This window comes from Sturnus vulgaris, chromosome 4 (assembly GCF_052056855.1).
Source record: "Sturnus vulgaris isolate bStuVul1 chromosome 4, bStuVul1.hap1, whole genome shotgun sequence".
In the NCBI taxonomy this organism is placed as follows: domain Eukaryota; kingdom Metazoa; phylum Chordata; class Aves; order Passeriformes; family Sturnidae; genus Sturnus; species Sturnus vulgaris.
The window spans coordinates 74,444,940-74,468,346 of NC_142246.1; the positions used below are offsets into that span (position 1 = coordinate 74,444,940).

At 57.1% G+C, this 23,407-nt stretch overlaps 1 protein-coding gene across 2 annotated transcripts in view; it reads right to left on the reverse strand.

The window, feature by feature from the left end:
• Positions 1–1,271: 1,271 nt before the first annotated feature.
• PRDM8 (PR/SET domain 8) overlaps positions 1,272–23,407 on the reverse strand; it is a 28,496-nt gene continuing 6,360 nt past the window's right edge. Inside the window, exons 4-10 of one of the 2 annotated variants that reach the window (XM_088164378.1) lie at positions 17,593–17,732; positions 16,344–16,445; positions 11,591–11,928; positions 10,133–10,285; positions 3,997–4,217; positions 3,532–3,763; positions 1,272–3,334 (exon numbers count right to left, since the gene is read on the reverse strand). In XM_088164378.1, the coding sequence (XP_088020504.1) occupies positions 1,953–3,334; positions 3,532–3,763; positions 3,997–4,215 (1,833 nt within the window). In that variant the 5' untranslated portion in view covers positions 4,216–4,217; positions 10,133–10,285; positions 11,591–11,928; positions 16,344–16,445; positions 17,593–17,732 and the 3' untranslated portion in view covers positions 1,272–1,952. Of the gene's footprint in view, positions 3,335–3,531; positions 3,764–3,996; positions 4,218–5,609; positions 5,682–10,132; positions 10,286–11,590; positions 11,929–16,343; positions 16,446–17,592; positions 17,733–23,407 lie in introns of those variants that run through there. The other variant, XM_014892049.2, reaches the window with a different exon arrangement.

Below are 23,407 nucleotides of genomic sequence, written 5' to 3' on the forward strand. Positions count from 1 at the left end.
ACGCGCGGGGCTGGCACCCCTTCTAAGGAAAATCCACGGGATGATCAGTGTATCGTCCCCGCTATTAAGGGCAGCAGGCGAAGCTATGCGTGTTCCTGAGGCAGGGAATGAGAGCGGGGGAGTCTCTTCGGCTCCTGCCGTGGCTTGGGGGTGACAGGTACCGTGCCGGGGCCAGTGCGCTGAGAGAGTGAGAAACACCAGCGGGAACTGCCCGGACTGTGTGTGACAGAGACATTCCTAGGCTTCCCCACGTGAAGCCGCAGGCACTTCCCCAGGAACTGCAAAGGCTTTGCAGCAGGTCCGGGTACTCCGTGCAAACCCCAGACCCCACGGCAGCAGACGCCGGTGGCACTGTGGGACCCCATTTACACGGCACTGTGGGGTTCTCACGCTCTGGCCTGGGCTCCGGCCTTGCACAGCTCCGGGTTTGGGATCTTTTCCCTGCCAGCTGCTGAGCCACGCACAGCCTCGGTGCCAGGGTGATGGCAGCCCGTGCGTGGAAATGGGTTTCCTGCACATCCCCGGGCTGCTGCGTCCCCAGCGCCCCAAAGCACGCGGGGCTGACGCTAAACGCACCCGCTGCGGGTGGAGCCCTTCGGAGCAGGCTGTGCAGCCATGCCCGGGATATCCCCCTTGCCCTGGTCCACCCGTGTGTGCCCGGCTGCGATGCCATCACCCCGGCCAGGTCCCCGGCCGGGACAGAGGGGACCCACCCCTGGCCCCTAAGACACCGCGGGCCGGGGGCTGCCCTGGGTCTTGTCACCCCAGACAACCTCCGGGCCACCTCCGTGGCTGTGCCCACCCTGCGAGCCGGGGACCACCAACAGCCGTGGAGAGGGTGGCGGGCAATACGGGCTCCAGGAAGAGGTGGGGTGGGGTGAGAAAATACCAAAACACGGAAAGACAGAAGGAAAAAGAAACACAGGCAAAAAGAAAAAGAAAGGCAAAACGAACGAAATTAAAGATAACCCAAAACACGAAAGGAAGAGGAAAGGAAGGGAAAGACGGGATGAAGGAGAGAGATAAAGGCTGAATAAAACGCCGGACAAAAATAAAGATGCTTGGAAAAAGAGGAAGGATGGCCAGATGTCCCAGGGGCCCAAGGAAGGCGGGCGAGCAGGGAAGGAGAGCGCAGAGAGGAGGCGGCGTGGTGGGGCTTGCCTGCCCTTCCCCGCGGCCCGGCGCCACCCGGGGCCCCGTTACCACCGCGCCTCAGAGGGGCCACCCCTTCGTCACCGCCCATTCCCCCGCATCGATTAACGTCCAGGTGCTTTGAAGAAAATAAAGTCATTTATTGTCAAAGCATCCAACATACCCGGATAAACTATAAAGTTTAATAAATCTTTTTTTTTTCCAGAGGGGCGAGGAAAAAAAAAAACCAAACCAAACCCAAACGGGAAAGGGAAGGTAACACGGAACTACCGAGACTCCATTCCACGGGCACCAGTGACACTCGGGGGGAAGGGGCGCGGGCGGCGGGGCCGGACGGGGGTAGCGCCCGGTGCATGCAGGACCCCGGCCCGCCGCCCGCCGGCCCCGCCGCGCTTCCCTCGCCCGTAGCTTCATATCCAAAATAAAAATTTACCCTGACATAGAATTATTATTACATCTAAACCATAAGTGCTTAATAATTTAAGTAGAAACGTATGACAAATGCATCAATATGTTGCAATATATGACATTTTAAAAAATGTATTTTTTAAGTAATTTGATTTTTTTTTCTTTTTCCCGGTGCTTTTCTTTTCTCTCTCTCTTTTTTTTTTTTTTTTTCGTACCTTTACCTTCATTTTTCTGCTTCTTCTTCACCTCCTCTTCCTCACCCGCTGCCCTCCCCGCCCCTCCCCGGACAGTGGAAACGCGTGCATCGAAGGGGAAGGGTGGGAGAGGCGGGCGGCCCGGGGGGGCGCCGCGCGGGGCTCCCGGGCGGGTTCCCGGGGCCGGGGATGTCCCCGCTAGTTGTGGGAGGTCATGTGGCGGGAGAGGTGGTGGCGCTCGCGGAAGGACTCGTTGCAGATGGGGCACTTGAGCTTCTCCTCGCGGCGGCGCTTGACGAGGGGCTCCAGCGCGTATTCCTTCTTGTGGTGGGAGCGCATGTGGTAGACCAGGTCCGAGGTCATGCGGAAGGACGCGTTGCACTTGGCGCACCAGTTCTGAGCCGGCAGGCACAGCGAGGTGAACGACGGCGGCAGCAGCGTCAGCGCCGACGGCAGCTGCAGCTGCAGCGGCCCCGCCGCCGCCGCCGCCACCGCCGCCGCCGCCGAGCTCTTGGGCCAGAAGGCCGTGGTGTAGAGGAAGGGGCTTTGCTTGGGCAGCCCCCCGCCGCCGCCGCCGCCGCCGCCCGCCGCCTCCCCGCCGCCCGGCAGCTTGGCGGCCAGCGCCTCGGCGGCGTACAGGCGGCCGGGGGCGGCGGTGCCGTCGGGGCAGGGCTCGCCCAGCCCGCCCAGCTTGGGCCCCAGCACCAGCGGCGGGACGTGCGGGAAGGAGCGGGCGGGCTGCGAGAAGGCGCTTTTCCTCTCGTCGGCGCCGCCGCCGCCGGGCCCGCCGGGGCCGGCCCCGAGCTGCGGCACCGTGCTGAAGGCGCTGCCCCGCGCCGGGCTGCCGCCGTCCAGGCGGGCGGCCAGCGGGCCCCCCGCGCCGCCGCGGGGGCACAGCCCCGGCTCCGCGCCGCCTGCGCCCGGGGAGCCGCGCTCCGGGCCCTCCTCGGGGCCGCCGTCGGGCTCGGGGCCGCGGGCCGCCTTCTTCACCTCCACGAAGGCGCTGCGCTTGGCCTCGCCGGTCTCCGGGCTGGGCGGCGCGAAGAGGCGCCCGCCCTCCTCCAGCCCGCAGTAGGAGCCGGCGGCGCGGTACTGCTGCTGCGGGGCGCAGCCCGGCTCCTCCTTGGGCGCCGCCGGCAGCCCCGGCCGCTCCGCCGGGAAGCGGCCCCGCGCCGCCCCGGGCCCGCGCTCCTCCTCCTCGGGGAAGCGCCGCTTCGCCTTCCCGGCCGCCGCCTCGGCGCCGCCCTCGGAGGGCGCCGGCCGGCCCGGGGACCCGGCGCGCCCGCCGCGGGAGTTCTCCAGCTCCCGCGCCAGGTTGTGGAAGTCCGTGGAGGGCTTGGTGCTGGCGGCGGGGCCGCCGTCGGGCCCGGGGAAGGGATGGTGCGGCTGCCCGCCGGGCTTCCCGAACTTGCTGGGCTCCTGTTCCTTGCCGGCGCCGTCCTTGGCGCCGGCGGCCTCGGCGGCGGGGCCGATGTCGGGGCCGTGCAGCCTCTTAGGGCAGCGGAACCGGAGGTGTGCGGCGAAGGGCAGTTCGAACTGGAAGCGCTGGCTGCACTCAGGGCAGGCGAAGGGCGGCGAGCCTGCGTCGGGCGGGCACGACAGACGGACAGACAGATAGAGAGAAAGAGGGAGAGAGAGCACCGTGAGCCGGGGCCGCCGACGGGATATCCGCCGAGAGTCTGGGCATCGGGAGCGGGGCATCCCGAGGCCGACCGCCGCCTCCCGATTCCCCACGGCGGCGGGGATCCCGCTCCTTCCTCCCACCCGAGGCACCCACCGTTGGTGCGGGCGGGGGCCCGGGCCGGGCCGAGCAGCAGCAGCTCGGTGAGCTCCTTCCCGTACCACACCAGCAGCTCCTCGTCCTTGGCGATGCGGCGTAGGGAGCGATAAAAGAGCTGCCCGCTCTTGATGTAGGCCTCCAGGTTCTGCTCCTCCCGCTCTCGCGCCGACTGCACCAGCCGCAGCCACATCAGCCCCTCCGACGAGCCGTTGGCCGCCGACGTGTCCACCTGAAACCCCACGTTAATCTACCTGACCGAAGGAGCTACCGACCGACCGACCGACCGACAGACAGCACGGGGCCAGGCAGCAGTAGGAGCGGCGGCGGCGGCTCTGCCCTGCCCTCGGGGACAGCTCCCCGGCGGCGGGGGCTCCCCGGCCCGACCCGCGCTTCGCGGCGGCCACGCGTTCGGCCACCGGCCGACGTGGCGAGCAGCTGGGCCCGGGGACGAGCGGCTCTTACCCGGAATATGTAGGGGACGGTGCGCTTGTCGGTGGACTTGAGGGCGATAAAGGCGATGCTGTCATACAGGGACGTGTGGCTCAGGACGCAGGGGCCGAAAATGGCATTTTCCGGGATGTCGCAGGTGGTGTAAACGCTGGTAAAAATGTCAGTCAAGCACTGCTGGACCGTCTTGGCATCCCCGTCCCATATTCCCCGCTGGACGCCGGCGTCCTCCATCCCTGCGGGCGGACAGAGGGGCACAGAGGGGCCGTTACCGCAGCGGGTCCCGCTCAGCGGTACACCGGGATGCTCCAGAAAACAAAATAAAATAGACTTGAATTAATAAATAAAACAGTAAGAAAAAAACTTCAAAAATTTTTGTTTTTAAAGAAAAAAAGATAGATAGAAAGAAAAAAAGCAGGCGAGCAGCTTTTCCGGTCTGGGAAAAAAAAAAAAAATTAAAGCGAGCTAGGAGCTGCGAGCAGAGGCGAGGTGCGGGGACTCTGCCGTGCTGATTTATTTTTTTAGATATCGCGGCGGAGCTGGCTCTGGGCAGAGACGCGGGAATCCCACCGGCCACGTCCTGTCCCGAGCAGGCGCCGGGTCTCCCTCCGACAAGCCCCGGAGCCGGGCCGAGCTGCGGGCTATGCCGGGGGAGCGGGTGGGTTCCAGTGGCTTGTCATTGTCGCCGATTGCGTGTCAGCTCACCTCCCGCTCCGCGCGACAAGGGGAACGTATGGCTGCTCATTATCATAATCCAGCACTTTCCCTCCGAGACTTTAATTAAAAGCAGCAAGCAGAGGTAATTATTTTTACCTCGACACGCTTATTTATGGAGCAGGGTGAGCCCCGGCTGCCGCGCGTTCCGAGGGGAGGGATGCGGGCGGCGGGCAGCTGGCGGAGCGCGGGCAGCGGGCACGGTGCGGGGTCGGCGGCGCCGAGGCCGGGGAGGGAGCATCGCGCCCGGCTGCGGTGCCCTCGCCCTTCCCGACCAGATTAGCGCACGGCTGCCTCCCCCCGCCCCATCTGCCATCGAAATCCGTCATTTGGGGCTGGCTCGGGAAAAGACCGGTGCTCCTCCCGGTGCGCCTGCTTACGGCTGCGGCCGCTCGCACCGGGCACGGCTCCGCCGAGCCGCCGCTCCGCCCCCCCCATTTCGGGGTACGACCGGGTCCCCGCACCGCCGAAAACTTCACCCCCCCCTGAGCGGCGGCGGGGGTCTCGGTCCCTCCCCGGGAACGGAGGCCGGGGAGAAGGCGCTCCGGCCGCCTCCCCGGCGCCCTCCCCGTTCCGCCGATGCCCGATGCATCCCTTCCCCGAAGGAACGATTTCGCCAAACGAAAGCACCGGCAGCGAGCGGCCCCGGCCGAACTTTCCCCCCGGCGGCGGCGGGCCCCGTACGGCTCCCCACGGCGCCGCATCCCCCCGGCTCCCCGGGCCGCCCCCGGCCCCGCGGCGCTGCCTCCCCCGGGCCGCCCTTTGTCCGGGCCGGGCGGCGCCGGGGCCGCTCCCGGAGGACTCCCCCGCCGGTCCCCGCAGCCCGGGCAGGGCCGCCGGCAGCACGGCCGTCCCCGGCATTGTTCCCTCTCGGGGGCGGCGGGGGGCGGCGGGGCCCCTCCGCCGGTACTCACCAGGGACGGTGGGGACAATCCTCGCCCCGACAGTAGCACAAAGGCGGCTCCGGGCTGGCTGCCTCGGGCTCTCAGCGCCGCTCCATGCCGGACCGGGCCGGGCCGTGCGGGCGGCGGAGCGGGAGGCGCGCGGTGCAGACGGACCCGGTGCAGTGAGGGGCTGGCACGCAGACACACACTTTTTGTTTGCTGCACATAATCTGCCCAATGACGCGTGACAGCCCACGTCCCTCCCGTTAACCCCTTCGGGGCTGCCCGCTCGCCGCCCGCCCGCCCCTCACCTGGACCCGCCGCCGCCGGGCACCAGCGGGGAAGGGGGTGGGAAACGCGGGGCGCGATTCCCCACCGACCTTCTGCCGGGGCAGCGGGCGTGCTCGGGGCCGCGGCTCCGCTTCGGCCCGGCGGGGGTGTGGGGAGGGGAGCGGGGGAGCTCGACGGCCGCTCCGCCCGGCGCCGGGATCCCGGCGGCCGCTCCCCGCCCTGTCCCCGCACCTGCCAGGTAGGGGCAAGCGGAGGCGCGGATAAAAACCTCCTGTGCGGGACGGAGCCGAGCGGGGATGGCCGGGCCCGGCTCCGCGGAGCGGCCCTGAGCTGCCCGCGCCCGGCCAAGGCCCGGCGTGCGGGGCAGCGGCGCCGGGAAGCCCCGCGCCCCCCGCCGCAGGACCGGGGCAGGGGGCAGCCCCGGCCGGAGCCCCCCGTCCGTTCCTGGCCATTGCGGCGCGGGAGGCGGCCATGGGCTCTCCCCCTGCACACGCGGAGCTCCCGCATCCACCGACACCCGCGCAGCTCCAGGGAACAGACACACGCGCAGATGCTCTGTGCCGAAATAAGGGATTTATCGCGTGGAAAAGTGTTTACCGGTCCCTCCCTGATCGTCGTCATTTCGGATATAAAACAGATTTAAAAAAAAAAAAGAATAATTAAAAATAGAATTTGAAACCCCTTAAAATAAAAAAAAAAAGAAAAAAAAAAAGGAAGAGACAAAGCGTTTTCCAGGGGCGAACGGAGCGGGGTTTGCAGAGAGTGGGCTGATGTTTGGCTTTCAAATTCACTTATCCTCCACATAATTACGATTTTCCTTGCATTAGGATTAAAGGCTGCATATAATATGCTTTCAACATTTATCTTATTAATTCGACAAAACGCAGCGTCTCCTAAAACAGAGATTCTCATACCATTAAAAATACGGGAGTCTGTAAAAATTTGTATGTCAATTCCTGCTTCAAATGTGGTGGGTTGTTTTTTCCTATTCCTTTTTCTTCTTTCATTTTTTTTTCCCCCAGTCCTGCAGCTCTCGCTGTAAGATATAAATTGTCCGAATGACTGTCATTAGTGGGGGAAAAGAAAAACTACGCGCTAATTTCATTCGAGAGAATTTTAAGGGACACCATGGCACATAGACGATCTCGAAATCGCTTCGGCATGATCCAAGCCACCGAAATTCCCTGGGACTGGGAAGGACCGCGGTGGAATTTCTGTGCTTTTATGCAGCCTCTGATGCCACTCTAAAAGTGTATGCCAGGGAACAGCGTCCTTCGACCCGCAGAACGGCACTGGGACAGACTCTTCCTTTTGGAATTTCTGCTGGGGGTGCCCCCGCCGGCAGCGCCCACTACAACCCTCGCCAAGCTCGGGGCCCCGCACAGCCCGGTGCCGGCGGCGCTCTCCCGGCTCCGTGGAAATGCCTCGCCGGGATTTTGGGGGGACACGGGCCAGGTGCGCCGGGCCCGATCCGGCCCCGCCGCGCTGCCAGCGAGCTCGGCGTCACCCCACGGGGCCGTGCGATCGCTGCCCGCCGCCTCCCGGCTGCCGCACACTCCTGTCTCGGTACATCCATGGATTTCCTATTCGTTTATTTTTCCAGAAATTCTCTTGCGGAGAGCCAGGGGCGACCCGGGCTGAGGAGTTCCGGCCGTTTTCCCGGGGACGCCCGCAAGCCGCCGAACCTCCGCCACTCCCCGCCCTCCAAAATCACAGCCCCTGCTCTGCCGAGCCCCCTGGACGGCACCAGCGCGGCACAAGCAACTCCCGGGCAAGGGGAAGCGCCAGGAGCAGCGGACAAGCCCGGGAGCTGAGCTCAGAAGGGGCTGGGCTGGCGAGCCAAACTGCCGCAGAAGCCAGCCCTGGCCGGCATCAAGGCCCGAGGGAGCGGCCCAGGGTCCGCTGCTCCCTGGCCGGGAGGGGATCCAGGCGGCTGCAGGGGCCGAAGCCTGGCAGAGTGGGGATGCCTGGATGCTTGGACACCGTTCTCACTAACCGCCGTGATAACCATCTTCTGCCCGCGATGAGTTATCGTGGGGATGGCTGCAAGGGACACAGCACCTGCTCCCGGGGGTGTCACTCTTCTCTTTCGTCCCTGACCTTCACGCGGGAAGGGGAGAGAAGAGGGACCAGGAAAGGCTGCTTAACTGTGCTCAGAAACACTCCAGCATCCTTTGGGAAACACTGCCTGGGTTCTGTCATGCACCAGGCCTACGGGTGTGTGGTTATTCCTACGGGAAGACACACACACAGCTGAGAGCCAGCTCCCAGGTGACTGCAATAAAGTCACTCATAAAATGAAATCACCGAGAGAACCCACGAGTTCCCGGAAGCAAACAAGCCCAGCCACACTCATCCCTGCGGGGCCAGGGCTCTGTGGGGAGGGGGCACATGAAGGGATGCTCAAAACTGCCTTGCCACCATCTCTGCCTGCTGCCGCCAGGGGCAGGGGCAGCTGTGGTCCCCGGGAGGTACACACCAGGTGGAATGGAAAATCCACTCAAAATGAAATGTGGAGCCACAAGCTTTCCTGGTGCCTGGAGAAATGCAGGCAGAACGGTTCCCTTCCCTGGAGACAGACAGGCCTCTGTAGTGGAAATAAATCGGGGCCTCAGCTGAATGACTGAAATCATCCTTTCAGCTTGTCAGCAGCTCGTGGATGGCTCCTTTCCCGGGAAAGCCCTGTGCTGGGGTGCCCGAGACATCCCATCACGCTACAGACATGAGCCGTGCTTCTCCCACTGCTAATTCTGCCGAGCAGCACGGGTAGTCCTCAGACCCATAACCAGGTGAGTGAGTGCCTCTCTCCAGGTCCTTGCCAGGGCCGAGGCACACCAGGAATGTTCTGTCTTGTTTCCAGCCCAGCTCCCAAACACACCTGGGGTGCCTGTCCCTTCCTATTCCCTCCGAACCTTCAGCCCCACCTCACCAGTCAGGTCACTGCCTTGCCACAAAACCACAAATCTCTAAAAAGGGCCAGATAGCAGCTTTAGCTGTGGTTCATCCACCAAGGAGCGAACGCTCCTGCTCCCCAGGAACCCGACATACCTTCCCTACCTCCTTTCTCACGGTTCAGACACACCATAGGCACCTTGGCTCCTTACTCATCCCTGAAGGTGCCCGAACTTCCCTTGTATTTTCTTCTGAGTAAATGCAGAGTCTGGTTAGAAATATCGATCGGCATATTCACCAAAGGGTCACAGAATTTTTTGTTGTTGTTGCTGACCAAAACCTAAACCACCAAACATAATACAGGTGGCTGGTTAAACAGTCCATACATAGCCCAGTACCACTGCTGACTTTCTACCTCAAAATTATTTTTCTCAGGCTTTCTGCTTCTCCTCTTTACTTGGCCTGACAGCAGCATCAAGGTTGAAAACCTGGAAAGCTTTCACCTAGCTTCACCTTCCTTCAAACGTTTAACAGCCTGACAGAAGACATGATTGGCTACGAAGGACAGAAAAGGGAGAGAAACGGAAGAAGGGGAATCCCTGCGGGACTGAAATCTGCCTGTGCCTCCTGTACACCCTCGGGCCGTTCTGTGTGCCAGCACCGTGCCCGCCGCCCGGCGCTGCCCATGGCTCGGTGGGAGGCCGGGCAGAGGGCACACAGCACACACAGCACAGGGGACGGTTCCAGGAGGGACGGTCCCACACACAGTCCTCGGCCCGGCGTGGGGAGCCTGGGCTCGGGCACTGCTGGCCTCCATCTCCCCCCTGGCGAGCCCTGAGCTCCGAGCGGTGGCCCGGACGCCTCTTTGGTGGCCGCATCAGCTCTCTGCTGCCGGGACGTGAGGACGTCACTCACAGCTCTCCACCGGACCCTGGGTGGCCGCTGAGTTCCGCGTGGCCGAGCTCTGGCAGGAGCTGAGTGCCCAGCATATTCCCGTCAGGTGGATAATCCTCATGCAGGGATGGCCCCTCCCTCCCGGGTGCTGCCTGGGGGCTCTGAAGGGCCTGGCTTCTCCAGCGAGTGACAGTGCCTAAAGTTAGTAAAGGTTTGCTAAACCCTGGCGCAGAGGGGGTGGGGAGACCAATGAAAGGACAGACAGACGGGGCGGGGGGGAGGGAAAAAATAAAGATGCAGAGGATTTCAGCTCCAGCTCTGCTGCAGCAACTTGACGTGGGGTGTGTGAAGGAGCTCGAAACTTAAAAAGATTTATTTTCTCTAGTCATAAATCTCATCCCGTTGTTCCTCTGACCAACCAAGCATGATAAAGTCCTTTTCCATAAAGTATTCAGTATTAAAGCCACAAAGCTCACCCAATCAGTAGCCATCTGCTTCTCCCATAACTGCTGCTCCAGAAGCAGGGGAAAGCAGCCAGAAGAGAAAGGGCACCACTGTTACGGCTCTGGGACAAATGAGGAGGCACTGAATAGCAGCCGAAACCTTTGGTTTGCCTTGTATATCTGTATCTATAGAGACAGAGGAAGAAAGGAAGCATTATATTGATACAACAATTGTAAAACAAAAAAAGGAAGAGGCATCTAAAGGGCAATACAGCGGGCATCAGAGGGCCCCGCGGGGAGGGATGCTCGCAGATTCATACCGACCTTTAATTGCTTTGCAATTGAAAGATAAAGAGGCCGAGCAAAAAAAACGGGGACAGCGGCAAAACGACAGGCGTTACACGGTGCATCGGCGCCCGAGCTCCCGTAGGCAGCGAGGCGGAGGGAGCAATGCTGCTTGGGGTACGAGATCCCCAGGACCGACCCCCCGTTACGTTCTCCCCGGCTGCCTCCCGGCCCGGCCACGCCGCACTGAACTTGGCTTCCAGCCGGCTGTGAGGGAACAAGCCCCAGACACCCCCCCGGAGCTCCCCGTGATGCAGGACACGTCCCGCAGCCGCCCCGGCCTCCCAGGCTGCTCCCCTGGAGGGTGTTTGAGGGGACCCCTCCGCCGCGCTGCTCCCGGGAGCACGGGGAAAAACGGCAGCGATGTCACCCCCAGAAAGCGGCGGGGAGGCGGGAGGGTGGCGGGCCGGAGAGGGGGGGCAGAAGCCTGGGAGGGGCTGCCGGAGAAGCGGGCGGGCAGCGCCCACTCGAGAGTGGCCCCCGCCCCTTCCTGCGCCGCCGCCCGCCTGGCAAACAGCGGGTTAATGACCGAGTCGGGTCATTAGCCGAATTACGTCCCTTGAGAGCCGGGACCTCGAGCCGGGACCCCACTGCACGCTCTGGGGAGGGGACATCGCCCCCAGCCCGCGGGGACGCGGGCAGGGACCCACGGCCACGGGCCGGGATTAGCGGCGGCGGGCCGGGATTAGCGGCCGCCCGCTCTGCTGCCGCTCGCCGGGATTAGGCCGGGATTAGGAGGCGGCCTCGTCCTCACTCCCGCGCCAAGCGGGGTGAGGGGGAGTCTCGGAGACCCGGAGGGGTTCGGGGGGCCGGTCTGCCCCTGGCCCCCGCTGTGCCCGGCGAATGCTGCTTCCCTCCGATGGAGGGCAGGAGAGGAAAGACGAAGCCCGGGATGCTGCCGGCGGCGGGATGCAGGTGCCAGGCACCTGCCCGCAGCCATCCCAGCTCCCGGGGGACAATGAGGCCCCTGCTCGCTTCCCTGTCTTGGGACCCGGTGGGAGGCTGGAAGGCCCAGCAGGAGCCGGGGCTGGAAGCACAGGGTACAAAAAAAAAAAAAAAAAAAAAAAAAAAAAAAAAAAGTGGTGGCTTTTCCTTTTAAATTTCCCTGGCACAGGAGTGAAAGGAACACAAATAGGATTTACGCACCGATAAAAGCAGGGCCAAGGAGCGGGAGATGCGGACGTGCTTCCCTCCTCCCCGCAGGTTTCGTTCCTCTCACAGAGCACGAGCGGGACCAAACGCCATGCTGAAGGCACGAGTCACTCCCTGGCTCTTCCCGAGCACTGTTGTGTCCAGCAACCCCGTATTATGTCAGAAATCTGGCATGGCAGGCAGTGGCACATCTGCTAGGTGTGGATGACATTCATTAGCCAAGGTTCTCTGCTAAACGGCCTGCCAGAGTCTCAGCAGTGCTGCCCAATGCCAATCACTCGTCTGCTGCCAGCTCAAAGGCAATCCTGCTTCAGGGATGGCTCCTTTCCATGCTGGCAGGAGAAACAGAGGAAACAATGCATTTAGATGTTTGGGATGTGAGCGAGGTTGCACATGGGATCAGCAAGCAGATGTAGCAGGAGAGGAGATGAAGTTGTGAAGTGTCATTCAATAATTGCAGCACAAGGGAGATGTGCTGGTGAGCTGAGGTTTGGGAGGGGAAAGCGTTAACCCTTTTCCAAACCACAAGGCAGACAGTGCTGGACGCTTTTTGGAAAGGAAATGTAATGAGGCTAATGCAGCAAATGGGCTGCTTGTGCTCATGGAGAACACCCAGAACAAGGCAGGGAGACTGATGCCAGGACAGCCGGGAAAAGCTCTCCGGCCAGGCGAGGGAGCTGCGCTGACCTGCTCAGGGGGCAGCCTGGCTCACATGGCATTCCTCTCTGGAGCTCTACCTGCTGCAGCCTGGACAGCCGCCCTGCTCCTGACATAGCGGGCTCAGTGCTGGCCCTGACAGCTTGGTTCACAGCCCAAAGGGGCAGCTGCACAGCCAGGGCAGGCTGGGCACTCATTGCCCTGCCCTATGAGACATGTGGAGACCAGAGGTGGAAGGAAGGAGCACCTGCTTGGCACTGCTACAAACACCGTTCTCTGGGAAGAGAGGCTCCATTTTCCTCTGCTCAGAAGCCCTGGGAGGGTACTTGTTCCTACAAAGGAATTAAAACACCTCGATCGGAGATAGATGTAAGGATGTCAATCTTCTCCTCTTAGTAATTTAATAAATTTGCAACCACATAATGAAGCTTGAATTTGAGCCACAATGTGCTTTCCAGGGAGCCTGGGAGGCAACCTCAAATAGATGCTCAGTGAAAGCTCCCCTCAGCCCTGTTTTCCCTTAGCTTCTGTTCTATTTCTATTTACTTCCATTCAGGTAGTCGTTCATGACATGTGTGAGATTCTACCTACCTACACATACACACACACACACAAACAGAGCTCTTGCCTCACAGATAGCTCCTGTGACAACCTCAGTTTCTTAAATGTTCCAGTACTTTTGCTCACACCATGCAAGACCAGTGGCAGCATGCAGTGCCTTTCATGCTTCTTTCAGCCAGGCAGGGAATCACAGGCTTGTCTCCCAGCACTGGCCTCTCTTTAATAGCCAATACCTGTGCTATTAGATCCCCATACACACCGAGAGCCGTCCCAGGTCAGCACAACTGTGCCACAGTGGAGCCCATCCCCATCTCTGCCTCCACACGTGCTCTTCCCACGGACAGTGGCTTCCCCGACACCCTGTGCCTGGCCATCTGCGGCACTGCTCAGCTGTGAGCCCTTTCCTTCTGCTCTCACCTCCCCAGGAAGCCGTTCTGCTCTAGCTGCATTCGGGACTGAGCCTTACCCACCTTCTGTTTCGGCGCTGCATTTGTCTCTGTCCTGGTTACTTGGTCGGCCTCAACCAATGAATGTCTGCAGGTTATAAGAGATTTCCCCAATTTCCTTGGTGTGGTTTAACACTCGCTGTACCCCATACACCCCAACATGCTTCTGGCCGAGGCTATGTGAACCCCATAACCTCCCATCCTCAGACACTAGAACTGTGTGGCTTTAAGAGCAGAAGCCAAATCAAGAGACAGAGATGAGATGCTTCTCCCGCCCCTCCAAACATTTTACCTTCGTTTAAATACGTGAGTAATCCCACTGGATCTACCCTGCTGCTTAAAGTTAAGCCTATTAAGTGTTCACAGAGCAGTGGTCTGCCCACAGAGGAGCCAGAAGAAAAGGGAAAGGGGAGAGCGGGGCACGGCTCCAGCAGGGAGCCATGGTGCCAAGAAACACCTCCCTGCTCTCCTTTCCCTCAGGGTTACCTTCTCCTCTGCTGCTCCTGCCGGCCCCACCACCAGGCTCCCCTCAGCGTTCAGCACTGCCACCGACGTAAGAGATGTGAGTGCAGTAACGGTGAGGTGAGATGAAGCGGGGGGGGGTGGGGGGGAGGGAAAAGTGCTTTAAAAACTTGTCAAAACAAATGCCTGGATCCATTTCTTAATGCCAGGTTGGGCTTTGCGGTCGCTGCATTGGAAACTATATTTTGTTTTGTTTTCAAGATGATCCTCGCAGAACTCATTGTGCTCCTCATCATTATTTTCAGACAAGGAAAAAGGAGAGAGAGCAGTTAACCCTGCTTCTACAAGGGGGGCTCTAGGGAGAGCGCTCATGCACGTGGCTTCCTTTGCTCTCCGAGGATCTCAAGCATGTACTTAGATTTAAGCCTGAGTGGTACTTTTTGTAACAGGGAGCATCTCTTAGAAACAGGACCTGATTCAAAGCGTGTACATCCACAGAGCTCTGGCTCTTGACTCTGCCTCAGGCACAGGAAAACCTCCTGCCTTGGCCGCACAAAGCCGTGTCCCACCCTTTGATGCGTTTCTTGGCACGTGCACGTTCTAATTCCCGACACCACCCTTTCTTCTCCTTTTCTTAGCTGCCTTTTCTCTGGGCACAATGCATTATGTTTTCCTGTATGTACTACTCCATACTGCTTGCACAATGTTTTGCATGATCTAATATTCTTTGTTCAAAACTGCAAAAAAATCTAAATAAAGACTATAGCGTGTCGCATCAGTATAGGCATCAGCTAACGTTTTCCACGGCATATGGTACTTCAGAAGCCATATGTACCACTGTTTAGTGATTCTGGCAAAGAGGCGCAGAATGGTGAAATCCAACTGCCAGGATTTCTGAAAACAAATATGTAAATGCTCCAGTGCTTTTGTTATTCATAACATACCTCTAACACAGCACATACAATATGCTGTTCATTCTGTAACGAGTATACTACTAAACTATATTTGCTTCCGTTCTCATTTTAAAAGATTTTTTTCTTCTGTATATGATTCCACCGTCCTCTCTATCAAAATCAATCTCGATTGCAATTCAGAAAAGGCATTTAATCTATTTTAAAGCATACACCACGGGGAAGATTGTGTACCTACGCAAGGGTCTCACATCAGAACAAAGACAGACGTTCTCTCTGCAGCCTGACTAGTGGAGTGAAAGCAAGGACGGGAAGTGCACTTAAGCAGATCAGCTGCACAGAGCAAAGCTTGCTCAGCCAGGAATAACCTCCCAGGGAACACGGGTGGGTTAGCCCTGCTCACGGGCTTGCAAAGCTTGCAAAGCAAGCAGGCACACAAAGCTTTTGTGAACGGGCCCTCAGAAACAATAGCTGGATGGAAAGAGAGGATTTCAGACACGGGGTCCAAGGTGGATGGCAGTTGCCAAACTCTGACCTGGACTGGGATCAGTCCTGCTGAGCTGGGACTAGGCCAGCAGCCAAAGGGGACAGAAGGGATGGTCTGTGGCTGGGGGCTTGTTCCCAGAAGGGCTGGCACCCCAACGTCGAGGTGTCAGGGCAGTGCACACGGCTCACGTGGAGCACGTGTGCTTCACTAAAGGCTTCAGAGCCCATCACCAAGGCAGAAGCTCTCCTTCCAGAGCCAGGTAAACAGGAACCAACACCCAGTTCCATTAACCACCTCTGACAGTGCTATTCAGGGTGTTCCTCTCATTCACAGAGAGCTTGTCATCTCTGCCTGGGATCGTGCTGTGCTCAAGGATTCCAAAATGTAGCTGTTTAGCATTAAGCCTCCCCATACATAACAAACATTTTAACATTACCTGTTGCCATCACTGCCTCTGTCTTTTGGTTTCCGAATGTCCACGGAAACCGAAATTGCAGTAGTGACCAAGCCCATTCCCAAGTCCCTCTGCAGCTCGTTCCTGCCTCGCAAGCAGGGCTCCTGTCCATCCCCAGAGCTGGGGCTCAGCATCCCACAGCTCCCAGCAGCCCCAGGGGAGGAGGCAAACCTCGTGAGGAGGGGACAGATACCTGTGCCTCCAAAGAACACGGGGGTTTTCCAGTTTATTGCTTAACTAAGGTCGTTAAAAACAACAGCGAACCCATGACGCCCTGCACAGTCTCAGCAAAATACTGTTACCCTACCGGGTCTGAAAAAAATTCGGCCATCTCCAGACATGACAGCGTCATTCAAGACACACAGATGCCTTTTTCCCAAGAGATCGAGGACTGCTGCTCCTTTCTTTGCCAGTCTTGCACTGCAGCATCCCACTTCAGCAAGCACAACCTCCCCCACTAGGATCCCGTGCCCACCACTGCCTCTGCTTGATTTCCCTTGCACATCAGAGCTCCTGTCTCCTGCCAGCCCTCAAAGCATTATCCTGAGCTGCAAACCATCTGAGTGCCCAAGCAATTCCTTTTTGGTAGGTTTTGCCCCTGTGACATAGACTGAGATCCCACTTTCCTCCTCTCGAGTCAAAGAGATACTCTGTCCTAAAGCTTAAGCCAGACCTCTGCATGCAGCCAGGGCTTTCACCTCTAAACATTGGGTTTTTTTCTATAATATCACAGAAGAAATCCTTAAAATAAGTCTTTTTGTTTTCTTACTTTTGTAGGTCCTTCAGTCAGAATCTGTATTTTTCCAATCCTGTTCTAGCCAGCAGGTGATAAAAAATTGCCATAAGAAATGTTGGCTTTGAGCATAAGTGCCTGGATTAGAAAAAGAGACAATTAGAAAGTGAAAAGTGGCAAAAAGCTCCAAGAAGCCAAAAATAAAAGAACAAACAAACATGCAATCTGGCTATCAAAAAAAGCCACGTTTTTCCCTTACTGCAGAAAAAATCAACATCGTCAAAATTACAAAGTACGTTGAAAGACAGGAAGTCATGGGGAGACGGTAAAAAAGTCCCACAAGGTCAGAAAGGGGAGGCCTGGGAAAAGCCACCTGAGGGAGCTGACAAAGGAGGGGACACGGAAAGGCAAGCACCCCTCACCATGCTGCCAGGATGCTGCAGTGATGCTGCAGTACCCCGAGTGAAGGGAGCCGAAAACAGAGCCTGCTGATTGAGCTGCTTCACGTGCACCCGCGTTTATGGCAGAGCAAAGGTCACTCCTGTATCACCTCTCGTGAATCCCTCCTGAACGAGCAGGCTGGAGACATAATGAGCTCAGCACCAAGATTTATCGATGTGCCAGGGGCTGCTGGCCCTAACTCTTAACCTGCTGGCAGAGGTCGGGGCTTTTCATTAAGGGGGGCTATGCATGCAATACATGCAGGTTTTGGCTAAGAGTAAATGTGATGTCAGCCCAAACGATTTGCCTCTGCCTAAGAGACACCAGATTATTTTCTCTCAGCACGTAAGCCAGCAGTCCCCTGGAACCCTCTGAGCAGCCGAGAGCACAGAGGGTATAGTGAGGGGAAAGCTGGAAGGGGTCTCATGGTACACTGTTCATCATATCCATGAGCTCCAGGTGGGCAGAGAAAACCCAACCACCCCTCCAAGCTGTACTCCTGTGCTCTGGCAGCGCCCCCTTCCTGGAGCCAGGCAAGCACCACTGCCACTGCCAGGACAGGCCCCTCTCCAGGACCATTCACAGCTCCCATCGGCAGTCTCCCTGTGCCACCACAAAATCTGGCCACTTTGAAGGGACAACAGTCTTCATGTGGGATATACCCCCCTGGACAGGCTTGCTCCCTCTCCTAAATCCCTGTCTTGATTGCACAAGCAACTGATAAAAGAATAACCTGTGCAATTGGGTATTTACAACACATCCTTCTGCCTTTCCTATTACTTGTTTTCATTAAGGCCCACGTCTCTGCAACCCCAGTCCCTCCACCTGGATCACATCACCTCACCTCTGACTGTCCATACACGAGCTGCTGGGTTATTTTCCTCCCGTTCTTCCTGGGGTGTTGCCATGAACCCTGCTGAATCCATCAGACTTCGTTCTATGAGGTCCAGCACCATTTTGAAACTCTTGAGTTTTGCCCAGCAACTGAAAAAAAAGAACCAACCACAAAACATGGACTATGGGGTTTTACAGTTGGTGTTCTTGCACACTTGTTCCTACCTTTTTGTTCTCCTGTTCCAACCTGAGTACCCCATGGTGCTGGCTGAGGGGCAGTACATTCCCTCCCTCCCTCCTTCCCTTCCCACAGCCTCTGGCACAGCTCTCAGCTGCCCTCTGCTTCCCTCTTTGTTCAGTTGAGAGAGGCAAAGCTTTCTCACCCGAGAGACACCATCCTGAGGAGCTCCCCAGCCCCCTGTGGACACACACGCCCAAGTCTCTTCAAGCATCTGGGCTGCAGCAGCCACAGCTGGAGGAGCCAGGCAAGGACTGGAAGAGGGATTCCCAATACACACTCCTGCAGAATGAGTGAATAATTTCTCTCCTGCAGTTAGTGCCAGCACTTGCTCTTTGCCAGTTGGCACAGGGTACCGCTTCCTTTTCTGAGGAACGCTTAACATCCACCTTTCCCCCGCCCCAAGGGGAAAGCACAGAGGCTGGGGGAGCCTTTCCTGGCAGCCGGGCATCTGAAGGGACTGCAGGCTTGGGGAAGGAGGAGGAATCCAGCAGGGAAGCCAGGTTTTCCTTCACAAACTTCTTTTAGCTCAAGGGGAGCAGGGAGCACATCTCTCCCTCACCTGAGAGTTTCCATGGGAATATAGAAGGGCCGTGTAACAGCAAATTTTGGAACCGGCATGTCTGAGAACGACTTCTGATATAATATTTGAGTCCTCAGATGTTCAGGCACTTGCACATACTGCGCGAGCGCCTGATTTGCATGGGATTTGTATTTGTTGGTATTCACATTCGTAGGAGAACGCATACATTAGATTAATGTCATCACAGTTTATGGAGATCATCTGTGCCACAGCACCAGCTCAGGGCTCTGACTGCATTCTGTGCCCTGTGGCACATGGCAGCCCCTCCTGGCCTGCCAGGGCCACCGAGAGTCGGGACGGCCGTGCCAGGCTGAGCCCCGAGGTGGTCCTGCTGGACTCTCCTCTTTTTAACACAGAAGTTTTAAGATCATTCGGAGTAACTGTCTAAAATTGCTTAGCCCACAAAGGTAAAATTAATCAAACTATTTGGACTGATTCTCTTATATTTGCTTGTATGAACTTAGAGCACACTCCACACCCTCATTTTCCGTGCTGACTTAAGGACATTCAGCTGTCAAACAGACCAACTAGGTGGTCCCTTTTTGTCTTGCAGGAGCATCCCTCTGTCAGTAAAATGGGATGGTTGTAATTCCCTCCCTGTTTGCCATGACACCTGGGTGCTCTCATCTGCTAGACAGCTGGAGGCTGTCACTAGAGATGCTGTTCTCACAGAAGCGTTGCTGGGCTCAGTCAGACAGTCTTTGTAAAGCAGATGGAACACCTCAGAAGAACAGCATTGCAGCAACAAAAGCTCATTTTCTGCTAGGGGATTTCTGTTATTGGGCAATGCTTCCATCAGGTGACTTCACACCCCAGTGAGCCCACATGCCAGCAGAGTGTAATGATGGTTCTGTTAACCTACTTCCACTACTGAGGCCCTGCAGTTCCCCTTCCCAAGGGTGGCCACCCGCCCCCTTTCCATCTCTGCACTCCCAAATCACATAGGAGCAATAGCAAGGGGGCTCCAGCCTCACTGTGGCCAGGATCTGCCACCCAGGATTTCTGGCAGGGCAGGATTTCCGCTCTGTGCCCATGGAGCTGCGCACCCACGAGCCTCTCACGCTGGCAGGAGTCACTCCTCGTGCACAGGATCTGCCCAATCTGTTTCAGTCCTGATGGTGCAACCCAGAGGAAGTGGGTGCCACAAAGGAAGAGTGCACATCTCCAAATCTGGAGATGATTTTGTGCTTACCCCAATAACAGGCCAAGTAACACCTTTTAGGTGCCCTTAAATGCCTTTTTCTCTGCAGCACGCTCCACCAGCGTGTGCTCCAGCTACTTGCACAATTCAGCTGCTCCTGCTGCTCCTCACCCAGGCACAGCTCTCCCAGCTCATAGCACAGCTCCCATCCACAGCATTTGACACTCAGAGATGCTGCGGGGTGCACAGCTCACCCAAGAGAAGGGCATGCCCTGCTCCAACATGGGTTAGTGGACACAATGTCAATTTATGACTCTTACAAGCAAAGTCTGGACAAGGTCTTTCAATATCTGAGTGCCTTTTTTCCAAGCCATTTATACACTAAGAAACCTAGATGGAAACCTCCAAGTGATAATCAAATCCCTTAGATAGCTAAGAAAATGTTGCCCCCACATGATCTAGTACCCTCATGACAAACAGCTCTCTATTTTTCTTTGTGATGGTTACTACTTCCCACCAACATCTGTCACTGTGATTATGATCTCTAATGAGCTTCTAAATTATATCACAGCATTCTGCCTTGATGAGCTACATTCAGTAACTTGTATTCTGCAAGACATGAAACACTGCCTACAAGATGCTGAATGAAAATTCCCTCAGCACAACAGCTGAAATACTGCTCTAGAGAGTTTTTTTTCCTTGTTTTGCTTGGGTTTTATTTTGGCGTTTTTAGCGATCTGTTTGGTGCTTCTTGTTATGCATCTTATTCCAGGATGCCTAGGAACTTTACGAATGAGGCACAGAAAGTTGAGCCTTCCTATTGCACACCCCTAAAATCTCCACCCGAAGATGGGAACTGTCTCTCACCACACAGCAGGAGAGATGGTACATTATTTCTGTAAGGCTGGACAGGGGAAGAACCCAGGCCAAGGTCTCAGAGAAAATGGCCGTTATTTTGATGTTGGCTTCCAGTTAGAGGTGAGGGTTAGTCTGGGTGATGCATCCAGACCCTCGGGATGCTGTACAGACTCAGTTTCCCTGTACTGCCTGGATGCAGCATTACACTCCACACCTCCCCCCAAGCACTCCTTTCCCAGTGATCACACTGGGAGACTCCAATATAAACTGGGAAAGGGAATATTAACCCTCCCAGGTTCGCTGCCCCAGCTGCAAGGAGGTAGCGACACAGCTATGGCCACTCAGCCTTGCAACAAATATCCACGCTGGCTAGCAAGCTCCAGGGGACTTGGATCTCTCAGAGCCACGCTCCTGTGGATCCCTCAGACAGCAGCAGCCCCCTCAGCATTCTCACACAAACACGTTACTGACGTGCACACCCAGTGTCACAGCTGGCCTTGATGTCACCTGCCCATCTGGGAAGGTGTGTGTTTGAAGACAAGGACAGAGCAGGCTGATTCGTGTGTACAAACAGCTCCCCTCAGGCTGCAAGGTGCTGACTCCCTGCTGGTGACTCAGCTGCACCTTTCCCTGCTGCTCATCCACCATCTGTGACGTGGCTCATGAGGGCTGAGCTCAGGAGGGTTTGATTTACAGGACAGGATTTATGGGGGTTATTCCTTACTTCCTGCAGATAAGGACAGACTGCACTGATGAGCAGTTGCCATGTTCCTAGCTCAGAGTGGCTGTGCTCTCTCTGATACTCCTGCCTGGGGCCAACCTTGCACTTGGTGCCCGCAAAGCAGCTCCAAAACGAATGGGACAAAACATGCTAAGCACAGCAAGCTCAGGGGTGCACACTGCACACCTCTCCCAGTCCAGCTGTGGAGAACCCACTGCCATTTCCCACTTCCAGCCTGAGCAAGCACTCGGGGGCCAGGCAGGGAATGGGGAAGGTGCTGAGAACACAGGCTGAGATGGCAATACAGTCCTGAGGGGGACAAACAGTGCTGGCACACTGATCCTCGCTGATGAGCTCCCAAGTAAACTTTATTTCTAAGGGCATAACTCGAATTGCAGACCACTACACTGGTTCCAACAAACCCTACCTACCTACAACATCTGCCTACTCACTGGAGCTGACGGCTGACACCATTTCCCATTTCTTTTGCTCTCTGTGCACCCAGTACCTTCCCAATCCCATGGTGACTCTGGCTCATTCTCCAAAGTGCAGCTGGTTCCAACGATTCTAGCGAGGGCAGGAGCACAAAATCCTGGAACAGCAAGCAAAACAAGTAAGGGCTCCTGAGCAGAGGAAGTGGGAGGGCACAGGACTGGCAGGGAGCTACTGAGGAGCACATGCACCACGGCTTGTCTGTGCCACCAGATGAGCTGCCCAAGTGAACACACACCGACTCATCACCATGTCCAACTCAGGAAATGAGTTTTCCAGGGGACTAAATCATGTCTTGGCATCTCTTCAGCAGGAACTGAAGGCCCTTCCTGCTCAGCATGCTTCACTACAGTTGTCTTGGGCTATGGTGCCATGGCACTATTGTACCATGAGCTATTTTGCTTCTTGGTTAGGTTTGCTGAGCAAAACATCTCCTTTCAAAGGCCTTCTTACAGGCACAAGAATTCCATGTGAACATGGAAATACTGCCCCATGAGGGATGACAGCTCAGCACCCTAGCTCTTCATGTGGCTGTTACCACGTGGCAACTCTAACTGCCCCCCAAAAGCAATGCCAAGCACACCACCTTCTACGCCCTGCTAAGCCTGATCCATGAAAACAAAGTCCTTGCCAAGCTGCTTCACCAGCTTGTCCCTGGGGGACGGGACACGACCCTCCCCGCCCTTGCAGCATTTGCTGCTCTGCCAGCAGCACTACAGAAAATGAAGCCTGCAATCTAGTCAACACTGTTCCACCTCCATCCATTCTAACTGCCCAGACATAGGAAGAAAAGGATAAATCCTCGGATTGCAGACAACAGGACGTGAGTGCACGTAAGTTAAACTTTTTACGTGCGGAGAAACTGATGAAAAGGTAATTCAGAGTCACACAGATATAAACACCAGGCAGATAAGACATCCCAGCTGCTTCACTCGTATCCTAAGGCAGCACAGTCAGAGTGATGATCAGAAACACTTGTCGTCAGCAGCCAAGGGAGCAGCTCACACGAACAGGGTAGGTCGATGCCCCCAAGTCACCGGCGCTATTTGGCTGGTGAATAAGCAGGCAGGGCCGTGACTCAGCCAGCAAACACTCCCACACGCACTCTTCCTGCCCTGCAGACTGACAGCAGCACAACCGGAGGCTGACTGCAATAACAGTCCCATCCCACCTTCTGAATGCCGTGTCCTCCAGACAGGCTAGCCAGAGTTTGGTGTACAGATCTTCACCAACCTGAAATTACACAGGGCAGTGGAACGGTGCTGCAGCCAAGTGCAACAGGCAGGAAGGAAAATCACCCAATCAGGCTGGAAAGCGCTTTGGATTGTTTTACCTCCTGCTCAAAGCATGGCCAACAGCAAGACCAGATGAAAAATCTAGTCGTGCCTTAAAATCCCAAAGTGAACTGACCCCAAATTAGCTCAGTTCTTCAGAGCCTGGGGTTTAAAATGCCAAGGTTGTGGGTTCCGTCGCCATATGGGCCACTGACTCAAGAACTGGACTCAGTGATCCTCAGGTGTCCCTTCCAACTCATAATATTCTGTGACTGTGATCCCAGCCACGCCATTCCACTGTCCTGCCCAGTGCTCAGCTCTAGCTGTGGGGTGACAGAGTTCCCCGACACCCTGCTGCACTCCTCTCCCAGCCTCAAGCACACAGCCAGCCTGCCCCTGAGGAGCTTGGCACCCACAGAGGGCAATCCTTCTGGCAGTGATCCCAGATCCATCTACCCACATGTCCACATGGCATCCTGGACCAGCAGAGACAGTTGTAAGTTCTGCTCTTCCCACAC